This window comes from Perca fluviatilis, chromosome 16 (assembly GCF_010015445.1).
Source record: "Perca fluviatilis chromosome 16, GENO_Pfluv_1.0, whole genome shotgun sequence".
Classification (NCBI taxonomy): domain Eukaryota; kingdom Metazoa; phylum Chordata; class Actinopteri; order Perciformes; family Percidae; genus Perca; species Perca fluviatilis.
The window spans coordinates 24726800-24739884 of NC_053127.1; the positions used below are offsets into that span (position 1 = coordinate 24726800).

The following is a 13085-nucleotide window of genomic DNA, read 5'->3' on the forward strand; positions in this document are numbered from 1 at the left end:
AGACACGGAGGGATGTATAGTGGGGTCATATGTGACCTGGGTTGGTCCCTAGTGAACATGGTTCTACTACGCTGGTCCTGTCAGTCAGATAGCCAGTCAGTCAGTTTCAGGAAAAGAGGCTGGGAGAGAGTGAAGACACACACCGAGAGAGGGGACCCGACAGAACGTATTCCTTCCAGTCAATCACTAGCCGCAGAACCGCTCAAATGATGCAGGTTATCTCAAGAGGCCTGCAGGGTGGAACTGGGTGAAGGAGGACCTAATGTCACACTCGCTACACTGAAGTCTGTTCCTGTCAATTATCATAAGAGACATGATGGCTTAGACAACTGCTACTGAACTCTGTAGGGTGCTCAGAGATGACCATATTACTGTTGTAAATAAAACAAGCATCACTGGGACTTTGGGAAGGTGTTAATCCCTGACTAATGAACTCTGCCTCTGCCAGTAGCTTCCCTGTTGCATCCCTGGACATATCCACCTGTTTGTGTGTGTGTGTGTGTGTGTGTGTGTGTGTGTGTAGGGGATTCAGAGAGAGGGACAGGCTCCACTCTCCCGTCCCTCAGCCTGACAGGCAGAACTCAGCCACACAATTTCACGGTTTGTGGGCAGTACACACCACTGCTTTCCCATCCCTGAGACCCAGAGACTCACTGTGTGTGTGTGTGTGTGTGTGTGTGTGTGTGTGTGTGTGTGTGTTAGCCTGTGCATATTAACATGAACACACCCACCTCCTCCGCTATTAATACTAGGAGGAAAAGAAGAAATCAAATATTAATCCTTCAAAACCCACCTAGAATTGAAAAAAAAAAATGAGTGGACTTACCATTTTGTTATTGATTTCATGAAAATGAATTTCACAGACTTTCTCTACGATGTCTTCACTCTCAAAAGTTATGAAGCCAAATCCTATGCAGAGAGAAACAGAGAAGGGAGGGGAGAAGAGAAAGAGGGAGAGAATGGGTTAGTGGAGAGCCTTAACAAAACATCAGCAACTAAAAAGAAAGTGCACCACCAAGATGGAATATTATCACGAGCCAGATCCAAAAACTATGCGAGTACATCTGTGGAGATTGGCTTGGGCATGGAAAAGAACAAGTGAACAAGACAGACAAGACAGACATTTTCCTCTTTAAATCAGGAATATGATGAAATCTGCCACATTATTAAGGGCACTCGAGGACCTCTTCTACAAAGAGAAGGAAAAACAGCACAAAGCTCATTTAATGAGATTCAGGGAGCCAGGGCCCAGCATTTGAATTTCATTAAATGCATTTTGTGTTCTTTTTATTGAAATCTCACTGTATAACAAGCCCTCGTTTTCATGTTAATGCGAGCCTTAGAATGAATGCGTCGTTGACAGTGGGATTTTCATGCCATATTTATAGGATAAAAGCTTAACCCCTCTTTCAACACAAAGGCAGAGAGACAAGATGGTTTCAGACTTTTGAACACAAGTGGATTGCAATACTCTTCTCTGTGTTTTGATGGTGATGCACAAAGCAATCTTGCTTCTGTATAGCAGGGGTTGAAAGGAAAACTGATACTCTATTACTTTTGCAAAAGAGGAAACTGCACAAAAGACAAACAGTTAGTGAATAAAGCAGCAAGTGGGACTGAAAGGAGATGAGATTCTTTTCAAAATGGCAAACACCCCGCGATGAAATAAAATCACCTCAGACTGAGCTTGAACCGCCGTCACTGCAGAAGACATCCCATCTGACTAGCACACACTCCACAGACAGCACCATCCATTTATTGTCATAGAATGTCAGACTATACAGTAAAAATAGTCACCTACTGAATGTGAAAAGGTACACTAATGGGAGACAACAGTTCAAATATTACTTGAACAATGGTGCATGCTGTCCCATTCATACAAGTTAAGACAAATTGGTTTGTTTAGGATTTAGCTCACAATCATCATCCACTTAAACATGGGCAACACCTAATCTAATGAGATGTTATGAGACAGAATATCAATTTCCACTGAGACATCTCAACACTGGGCTGTGGCCACACATTTGTGAGGTGGGGGGTGGGGGGGCCGGGGGGATGGGACAAGGGGCCGGTGATGACAACAGGCATGGGGGGGGGGGAGCTGCACCCTCTTCTCCTGCTCATCCCACCTTCATGCCAACACAAGGAGCACTTTTGACAACCAACAAATCAACCGCCAGGAGTAATTTGTCACAGAAGAGGGTAGGTAGAGAGAGTGGAGTCTGGGGGGATGGAGGGTGGAAAGGGAAAGAAAAAAAGAAGGTGGAGATGAAAGGAGGAGGTGGGAGTGGGGGGAAGAGAGACAGAAAAAGTGACAAGGAAAGAGGTTAACATACATGGCCCCTGTCGCCACACTCCTTCCTGCTGCTATAGGCAGCTCCTCCATCAACTGACAGGACATTTTCCACAGCACCATTATATCCACTGAGGTCAGGGCCAAGCCATACCACCACAGCTACCACCAGCAGGGCCCTTACACCCATGACTGGATCTGTTGGAATGAACAAAAAGACATTTTGCTGTGGTGTAGACAACTATTGGAATGTATTCTGTAGACAAAAACACACAACAAACATCCCTATTTTTCTCTCTCATTGGCTCAGCACACGCCTTCTTAGTCCCCTGTGGACTGTCTGAACTTCTGGCCCTGCCATTACAGTGCAGTCCTTTGCTCTACTATCCTATTTTACAGGCCTTACAGACAATTACAGGCCACAAAATAGCAGCAACAGAAACATTCCTCTCCCCCATCCTCCTTTCTGCAGGGTGTCAGCAGAGCGAGATTGTCCTCATGTATTCCGGCCCTTCACTTCCAACTATCCACACATGGCAGGAGGCTGACCTCAACGAGACTATTAAAGACTGTCAGCAGCACTGACAGACAAAAGGAGAGAGGTGTCAACACGCTCACACCGAACAACCTTCCCACACACAGCTTAAACAATACCCTGTAAATGGAAACACATGGATTTTTGGTAGGAAGGCGGATAATAGCTGTTGTGTGGCTACTGGCTGAGGCCTCTTGGCTGCACTTTGCTCACACTTATTAGCCAGAGCTGGGCTTGGCCTCATCTCATCGCTCCACAGAATCGGCAGGGAGCCTACTTTCACGGCCTTTTAACACCTTCATCGTACTCGGTCTTTATTTCACACTCATTCCAGGTTTCTCTGCTTCTGTTGCTTTAAATGCTTTTCATTCCGCCCGCTTCGCATGCCCCAGCCCCTCCCAACCTGGAAAAAGCGGATTCTGCCAGCAGCAGATAATGGAGGAACTTGCAAATTGATGCAGCGAAGTTGACTTTGACTTGAAAATGGCGTAGCAGGATTCTCGAATGTGTTAACCACCAACGTAAAGTGTGTTTAAATGCTACTCTTACATTTTCTTTTTGATGCCTGACATGACTTCCATCTGCACAACACAGATAATTTTCAAAAATATGACCACACTTTCGCTGGGTTTCATGTTCATAACTAGCCGTTCTTCCAGAGGTGTTTATGTTTTGTAAAATATGAGGTAGTGGTTGTAGGTGAAGTATTATTATCAGTAGTAGTTTTAGTTATTGTTGTAACGATCTTGTAAGAGCATGTAAAAGAGACATAGTTAAGGCTGATATAAATGTACAACTGCTGCAGGTAGCAGGCATCCCCCAACTCCTAATAACTGCAGCTTAAATATACTGCAATAAGTACATGAGAGTGAATATAAAGCACACATGTATTAGCAGTGGTATACCAAGCATAGACCTGAAGCTCATTATCCACACCTTTCTAGGTCAATGTTAAGCATGAACTGATTTTAAAGGTTTTTTTTGGTAAAGGGATGTGTATAGGTTTTCCTTGCAGAACCTGGTTGGACCTCACTATTGAGGTACATGTTACATATTAAGCATAATGTGCATTCAAGCAAACACACATGGAGATTTAACACCCCCCATCAATTCAGAAAATGAACACAAGCTCTGATACTTCAGCACAAAATGCCTCATATATCAATAACTGTAATGCATCCTCTTCAAAATCCACAACCCATAAACATGTATATCTAATGCTTTTGTTAATAGGGGGCTGTATATTGCTCCTGATTAAAAGTGCATCTAATGAGAGGAGGCTGCTGCTGAGCGGTTCTGACAACGGGCCCTGTCAACACAGAGTAAGGAAGTGGGGCAACCTGGAGAAGTGTTAGACAGGTCCTCTGGGACACAGCAGGAAGGGAATGGAGCCTCTCCCCTGATGGGGACTGCACGCACGCACACACACATACACACATACACACACACACACACACACACACACACACACACACACACACACACACACACACACACACACACACACACACACACACACCTACTGTACATGTATGCTTGGCTGCTAGGTCATTGGTGCAACCAACCTGCAGCAACAACTGCTCCTCCTCCTCCTATACATCCCCTCTGAACTGGTTATCCTGACCTAATTATGCATAGTCCAACCTTCATCTGTCCAATGAGGAGTAAGTCTAGAGAAAGCTCCTGCACTGCCTGTCTGCCTGTGTGCCCCAGTCTCCCCATCTTCTTGAAATGCAGAGAAGCAGACAGAGGCAGTCCGAACACCCACGGCACAGTTAAAGGCCTTTGATCAGTATTTCCGTCTGCTATTACTTGAGACCCAAAGCCCCGGGCGTTAATCCCCTGTTTAATACAGTTAACGGCATGAACTCTCTAACAGCACAGGGCACATATATCAGAGGAAAGAGAATAAAGAATGAACAAATTTGTGAAAACGCTTGCTTCATTAAAAAACTGTGCTTGAAAATACTGAAAATGATCGGGCACATTAGTATTTGTAAAACAAACTTCCTGTAAACACTAACCTAAAGTATCATTATTGATATACTAATAGTAGTAAATATTCATAAAGTTGACCAGTAAAAGCAAAACAATGTTTGAAAATCTATTAAATTTGACTCAAATTAAATTTGTGAAAATGTGTGTAATAATCAACACACTGAGGGACAGAAAAATGAAAATAAAATAAGAAAGATGGAAGGCAACAAAGGAAGGAGTCTCCTGTCTCAACAGAAATACAGAGCTGTCAGCTGAGGTCTGTATACCTGAGACAAGTGGTGTTGTCAACCTCATTGCATTTATTATGAAACAGGTGTTTACTGTAGGTTGGTTTGGTACATGTACTGTAGGCAGATCGTCTAATGTCCTTACAATGTTTTGTTATGACCCTTCCCTCTTCTGCCTGCTGTTGGCTTCACTGGCCTTCCTGCAGGAGCTGGCAGTTTGGGAGTGTTAATTGGCTAATGGGCTGACACATGGGTATGCCTCAATCTAGGTCTCAACCAAGGCTATAGCTACATGCCATGTCTCATAGTGTTTGACTCTCTCTCCTAGGATCCACATCTCCTGGTTTCGGGTTCGTTTTTACACTTCTGTTGGAGTTACCATACATCCTCATACACGATGTAAAGTGAATCACTGAAGTGTACAGTACAGTGAGCCACGAGCACTGTTACAAACAAGACAGCATTCCGAAGATAAGTCTCCGGATGTTATTGCTTCAGTTGCAAGATCAAGCATACATACATTCTTCTTTCTTTCTTGATGCATTTCTCCTCCTTGTAATGAATTGTGCTCAGGGATATGCTTGGCTTTCCAGGTTCAAAATTGGAACTGGTTCAGATTTATAATCAGAGCTTTAATATGAAACATGCTTTTTCCTGCATATGGTAACGCATGTGTATAGGGCAGACCACCACTTTAATGTGCAAAGCAGAGAGAGAGAGAGGAGAGGTGAGCAGGTAAGCCATGGGCAGATGGCAATTTGTGGTAGGGAAACATAACTATCTTTTCAATGACTGCTGGCAGGAAATACAACATACATATTTTTTGTTTATTTCCTTATATAAACTTAGCACAAAAAGTAAGGAAATTTGTGTTTGGTAGATTATTTCTCTGGGGTAACAATGCCTTTTGGCAATACGTCTTATACCGTTGGAAAGCCTGTTTAGTTCCCTTTCAAATGGTGCCCCATTTGTAAGGAACATGCATTTGTGGGATGAGCAGCAGCGCTGAGTATGTGGGTTGCGCCCATGATGAAAATTTGCCAAATCTTCTCTGCCAATGCCAAACTTATTCTGCCATTGACTCGTTTGGTGTTTGGTGGATTGGATGATTGAAGTTTGAAGAAACAAGACCTATTGACAATTTAACAATTTATTCATTTCACAAACAGGAACTCAGTAGCGTGTGGAAGAACCATACACAGCCACAACAGCCTGGCACCTCCTCCTCATGCTGGTCACCAGCCTGGTCACACACTGCTCTGGGATGGCATCCCATTCTTCAACCAGCATTTGTCGCAAGTCAGCCAACGTGGTTTTGTTTGTCACTCTGGCACAAACAACACGCCCAAGCTGATCCCACAAGTGTTCAATGGGGTTGAGGTCAGGACTGCTGGCAGGCCATTCCATCCTCCCCACTCCCACATTCTGGAGGTAGTCTCTGATAAACCCCGCCCTGTTGAGGCGAGCGTTGTCATCTTGGAGGACAGAGTTCGGTCCCAGATTGTGGAGATATGGGATTGCCACTCGTTGCAGAATCTCATCTCTATATCTCTCTGCATTGAGATTGCCTCCAATGATGACAAGCCTCGTTTTTCCAGTGAGGGAGATGCCGCCCCACACCATCACACTGCCAGGCTGTTGTTGGCTGTGTATGGTTCTTCCACACGCTACAGAGTCTCCTGTTTGTGAAATGAATAAATTGTTAAATAGGTCTTGTTTCTTCAAACTTCAATCATCCAATCCACCAAACACCAAACGAGTCAATGGCAGAATAAGCTGTTTTGCATTGGCAGAGAAGATTTGGCAAAATTTTCATGGGTGCAACCCACATACTCAGCGCTGCTGCTCATCCTACAAACGCATGTTCCTTACAAATGGGGCACCATTTGAAATGGAACTAAACAGGCTTTCCAACGGTATAAGATTTATTGCCAAAAAGCATTGTTACCACAGAGAAATAATCTACCAAACACAAATTTCCTTACTTTTTGTGCTAAGTTTATTATGCTAATCAGAACCAAAATCAAAAGAGTCAATACATTCAAAACAATACCCATCACATTTATCAATTTGGTCTTTGATATTTATGTGGACTTGGTCATGTTACATAGATTGAAATTGTACCTGACAATGATGAACACCATGGTTAATAAGCACAAAGGCATTACAACTGCTAAACAGATGCTATACATTCTATGGCTAAATTAGAACCAGGGAAAGACTAGAGTATCATGGTTTGGTAGAAAAATTAATCCACAAAATAAATACATACAAACAAGCTATATGGATCACTGAAAACGTGTTTTTTTAAGAAGAGACCCGGAACTACAAAAAGCATATGAATGTATGATTTAATTCTCCAGGTGAGTAAGAATCCTAAACCAGTAAGAATCTTAAGCCATATTCAATAATTTTAAAGAACACTGTCATTTGATGTACTATTTAACAAGTGTCACAAGTGACTCACCTGCTAAAGCTCTGTTAGCCTTAATATTAATCAAATGAGCCAGCAGCTTTGGCTAGCTGTGCCTCAACATTGTAATGGAGTGGTAATAAGGAATGCTCAACGGATGTTGCTATATTTCAATAAAACACCTTGTGTAGGTGTACAAATGCAAACGCCCTGTAGGGACTTCACCAACGGTAATCTTTTTGGACTTGGTCTGCACAGTGTGCAGTATGTCAACCTTCAATTTGACCAAAACATAAAGGTGCCGATTATGTGTAGGTGGCTGTATGCGCAAGCATCAGGTGGTTGAAGAAATGGCATAAAATTGGGCCACAATTACCAAGTGGCGTTTTAGTTTGTTTAGCAGCAGCTTGGAGGCTTTTAAAAGCTGGAACTTATTAGCTGGGACAACATTTTAAGAGGACATCTCATTACTGATTACTGTAAAATGTCACAAAGGAGCTTTTAACATCAGCATGAAATAAAGCATCAGGCCAGAGAACAATTAGACAGAAACAGTGTGATTGTAAGTTGATGTAATTTGATTTCAGCGTGCCGTTTTCTTTACGCTTGGCCTTCATCATTTTATGGTGCACCAGTGAGTTTGCACTTATCAGTTCAGAACCACTTGGACATCTTTTCTGAAATGCTGGTGAATCAATTACATTTCTGAATTCATCTTGATTTCTGCAAACTGAAGATCGAAAATAGAAACTGAAAAACATATACTGTAAAAAAAAAAAAAAAATAGGCTATGGAACCAAATGAAAGTATACTAAACCAGGGTACAAAGCAACATAGAGTATATTACTACTCTTAAAATGTAGTGGCAATATTTTCACCAACCTACTTAAGACCAGGATGCGAGACTTGCAAAGTTTTATGGATGGATCTACTGTATACTTTTATGAAATGTTTAACATTCAATGTGCCTGTTTCCTCTGCATTTTCTGTAGAGCAACTGGGCTCAGCATGCATGCTGAGGAAACTAGTTTGTGCCTCTATGTAGGTCAGCTTTCAGAGTTGGCCATCAATTTCTCCTGTCCTACTTTAAGAGACACTCGGTCTCCATAGAAAGACACACAAACACAAACATATGTACATATGTAGCATTTGTATAAGATATGACGACTGTAACCTGGGCTTGTACCATGCCATTGATTTGATTCATGCTCCAATTACAGACATTTATTTAAACCTACAGCAATACTTGTCTAACATTATAACTTCAACACATGTTGGTCAGCACATACCTAGGTTGTCAATACATGCCCAGTTGTAGTTGGGTTAGTGGTAATAGGCACATCAACAGCAACACAGAGGGTGCACTTGTGAAATGAATCCAGCCCTCTCCACCTCTTCAGTATACTTTGAAACACTCTATAACTCTAGAAAGACCCTCATTAGTGCCAAACAATATAGCCATAAGTGTGAACTTCTCTTCTTCTATATGATCAAAAGGCTGCTCTAGCAACAATTGAATGGAAGCAATTATCTGTGGAGAAGGTGACTAACTACCCTTTTTACTTACTAGCACCCAGCCAGCAGGCTACAATCAGTAACCCATAGAGCTAAAGAGGAGTCAAAGAAAATTTAAGGAGGATTTAAGGAGAATCTTTTCATAATTATAAAGAATATAATTTAAAACTGCACACTAGTAGACTTATAGATAATCAGACATATATAAAGTACTAGAGACCCAGACTTGAGTAAAAGTACAAGTGCTCTATCAAAAAAGCGACTTGAGTTGAAGTTGAAGTGCTCTTTAAGCGCTACACTTAAGTGGAAGTACTAAAGTATTAAACATTTTTTGTACTTAAGTATTGCAAGTAGTTTATTTTAAAATTGACTACTCAAGTACTGAAAGTAAAATTACAAGTATTGTGTTATGTAGTTATTAAAGAAAGCAGTCAAAAGTTTGAATATCATATTGTTTATAATATTTAAAATGCTTAGCCTAAAGGACACTCCCAATTCCTTTGGCTGTAACAGCAGTGCAAGGACAGGAATGTACAACAACGCAGCATGCATGTCATGAACCGCGGGTAGGTGTGCCATTTGTGTATTATATTTGTAACTTACCTTGATATGTTTCTTCAAATTCTACGGTGAATTTTTGAAGGCCATTATTTCGCAATCTTTTGGGAGGCAGAGTAGGCACTTCATTCTATATATGAATTGTCTTTCACTCCGACAAATGAAAACATGGACTCTAAGTAGGGCCAGGGGCAGTCTTCTTTCTCACCCTCGCCGCCACGATCACTCGAAGTTGAAGGTGGCGTTTCTGGTTCTTCCATCTCGAAACAAACTAACAAAGCTCAAGTGTTCTCAAAGCAGGCAGGCAGCAGAGCGAAAGGCAGAACAGGAGCACGCGTGGTTTTCTTATAAGACCGCTTGATTCGCTCAATGATGAGCCAGCTTCATCAAACCTTGTAACAGAGCCATCTACCGCTCTGGCAGTGATAATGTGGGTTTGGAATGATTCATAACGTTTTTATAATTGTAATGAGTAACGATGCAGCACATAAAAAATGTATCAGAGTAAAAGTATTAAACTCGAAAATATGTACTGAAGTAAAAGTGGAAGTAGGAGAAAAAAAGAATACTCCAGTAGAGTAAAGTTTAGTGACGTTTAGTTCTTTTAGCCAGAGATGGGCTGCCTGCCAGAGATCCAAGCTTGTTCACAAGTGCCTATCTGTGTCATTGTTTGGAAGAAAATCAGCCTGCAGGTCAAACCTGGCAAAGACCCTCTGTCCATTTGTAAAGCAGCCGCAGCTCAGGACTTGACCTGAGGACTGAGCAGCCTCCTTAAAGAGCTGCCGGTGTCTCTATTATGTAAAAAAAGGTGAGAAAACAAACCCTCAAGGCCACATTTCAGAAATTTCATCAGTTTCATCATCATGATATGATCTCATACGTGTAGTATATTTCTCTGAATATCATTCTCCTTGTGAACTGCTCTACTGTACAAAACTGCAGTAATAGAAGTAGTAGTAAAGTACACAATCTTTTATTCTTTAAACAAATATGTATACATAAAACATATTGATATAATATCTATAAATAACGATTATTATCAATCAGTACAACATTCCACAATTGTCCAAATGTCCTCAAGTAATCAATCAGAAGGTTATTCCAAGGATTGGCCTGTTTCAGAGTATTCAATTGTCATTTATGCATTATGCAATTTTTTAGGTGGTATCTTCATGGTTGAATGCACTTATTGTAAGTCACTTTGGATAAAAGTGTCAGCTAAATGAATGTAATGTCATGTCATGTAATCAGTAAGCAGCATTCAATGTTGGAGCTGGTCCAGATGGAGCTCAACATGGCCAATAACAAAAGAGACACAAGTCAGACAAATCACAGCAGACAACATATGCAAGGCATACTGCCAACAGTAGTAACACTAACACATATTTGTGTGACTGCTGATTCAGCAGCATTCACAGTATTGCTATCTGATTCTTCATTCTTCAAATTTGTTTGGTCACCTCTACAGTAACTCATTTGTACAATAATACAATAGTGTTATGAATACAAAACATTATGAAGTGTAAAGTTTCCTATTTTGAAATATTGATAAATAAATTGTCCTTGATGTAGAGTAACAGACTGCCCCTACAGTTCGGCATCCATGTGAACCGCAGATTGTTGCAAATGTAACCATCATAGTGTGAAATACAGTTTAACTGCTGCTGTTACGTGAACGGGCCTCAGCAGAGAGGCGGAGCGAGATGACGTCTCTGCATATTCAGGGAGTCAGGGCAATGCCACTAGAGCACTCAAAACTTTGACTTTCATGCGTAAGCTACTCGCAAATGGCTCGCATCAGGTGTTAAAATGAACTGTACCAAAACACGGGATAAAGTATTTAATGTGACATACGAGATGTTTTTATTTTTACAGCTTATGAAACTGTTTCAATTTAATACTGATAGACACTCGGAGCTCCAGCAGACGGAGAGCTCTGCGTCCGTCAGCAGCGGTTTCTCGCTGTGCCACCGGTCCCCAGAGCAGCATGGTCACCTGGAGAGTCCGGTACAGTCTGACTCTGCAAACGCTGGCAGCTAAAAAAACAGACGTTTTGGCGCCCGTGATATTCCTCTGGCTTTGGCTAAAACCTCTTTAAGGGGCGCCAAAACTTTCTCTATGCAGTATAAACCCTGAATAAATACCGATAATAACTTCATAATACTAACCATTAAACTCCAGATTGACTCTAGCCGTCTTCTCTGCAGGGGAAAAGATCATTGTCAGTCGATGTCTTCTTCTGTGTGTTAATTAGCGGATCGCAAACCAAGTTTAAGGCTCATACTGCCACCTACATTACTGTATTGGAGTGTGTAGAATAATCAATGGCATTAATTAATCTGCAAGGAGGAGTAGGGTCTGTTGTGCTTTTGTGTGTGTGTGAGAGAGAGAGAGAGAGAGAGAGAGAGAGAGAGAGAGAGAGAGAGAGAGAGAGAGAGTATATAGTATGTGGTGGTCAACATTGATTGTGTGGCGGGGCGCCACAAATATATCAATGTATGGGAAACACTGCTTGTCAAAAACCGTAGCTCCCACTGCGAGCTGTGTACACTGTGTTGTTGTGGAAATATAGGTCTGGCAATGTGATACACAGATGGCCTGCCCGTTATACCGCTTTCACACCAATGACCAGGGTTTCACCAGGGTTGTCTGGTTGTCAGGGTTCAACCCTCCTTTTGGAAATTCAAACAAGCCAGTCAACATGGGTATATCCCTGGTATGACAATTCAGAGATCACCTGGGTCAACCTGGGAGCACAGCATAACAATTACATTAAGTTCTAGAAATGGGCGGGGCTTTACACATCATATTCTGTGAACAGCTAACATCACATACTCCTGTCCAGCTGTCCACCAGCAGAACTGTTTTGTAGCTACTTGAAATTGTCATTGTACAGTAGAGAGAAAAGAGAGAGAGAGAGAGAGAGAGAGAGAGAGAGAGAGAGAGAGAAATAAAGCTATTTGATGATGGTTCCGCAGTGACTACATTCTGATTCCTCATCTGCATATTTATTGCAGCAGCTGGACAAGGAAGTAGGTTACTCTAGTATTGATTTTTGACCATTTTAAGACGAAGGGAGAACATTTCTCTTTGTTTGATTTCATTTAAAGTAAAGATGGGCTTTGCGGTTGTCTTTATGACTCATTTTGAAATAGACAGAGAGAAAAAAGAGAGAGATTTGCTCTATGCAGCAGCCGCACTGAACTGCATTCTGGGGACGTTTACCACTGTGGTGCCGCGATGTGTGCCGAATGGATGTCGCTCGCTTGCCACTGCTGTGCCACTGCTGTGCCACTGCTGTGCCACTGTTGTAACACTTAAAACTTCCATACAATATGGCTATTATTCAACTTTTAAAGATATTAAAGTTATCAGTTATCACTTTTCCACATTTCTTACAACTTCTTCTTACACATTTTAACCAGCATTCCAGTTTAGCTTTAGCTTTTAAAAAAAAACAAACATATTTTTTACATTAATGGTGTTATTCAACTTGTCAATGAAATTCATACTAATTAAAACGATTCCCACTTTTCCAACTTTTCT

At 41.6% G+C, this 13085-nt stretch overlaps 1 protein-coding gene across 14 annotated transcripts in view; it reads right to left on the reverse strand.

Moving 5' to 3' along the window:
- LOC120544362 (RNA-binding protein Musashi homolog 2) overlaps window positions 1-13085 on the reverse strand; it is a 249051-nt gene that overhangs the window by 70997 nt on the left and 164969 nt on the right. For all 14 annotated transcript variants that reach the window (XR_005636486.1, XR_005636485.1, XM_039778035.1 and 11 more), the window contains exon 8: window positions 827-909. Coding sequence is in view for 12 of the 14 variants with exons in the window: in XM_039778035.1 (XP_039633969.1) it covers window positions 827-909 (83 nt within the window). In the remaining 2 variants the exon portion in view is untranslated. The remainder of the gene's footprint in view (window positions 1-826; window positions 910-13085) is intronic.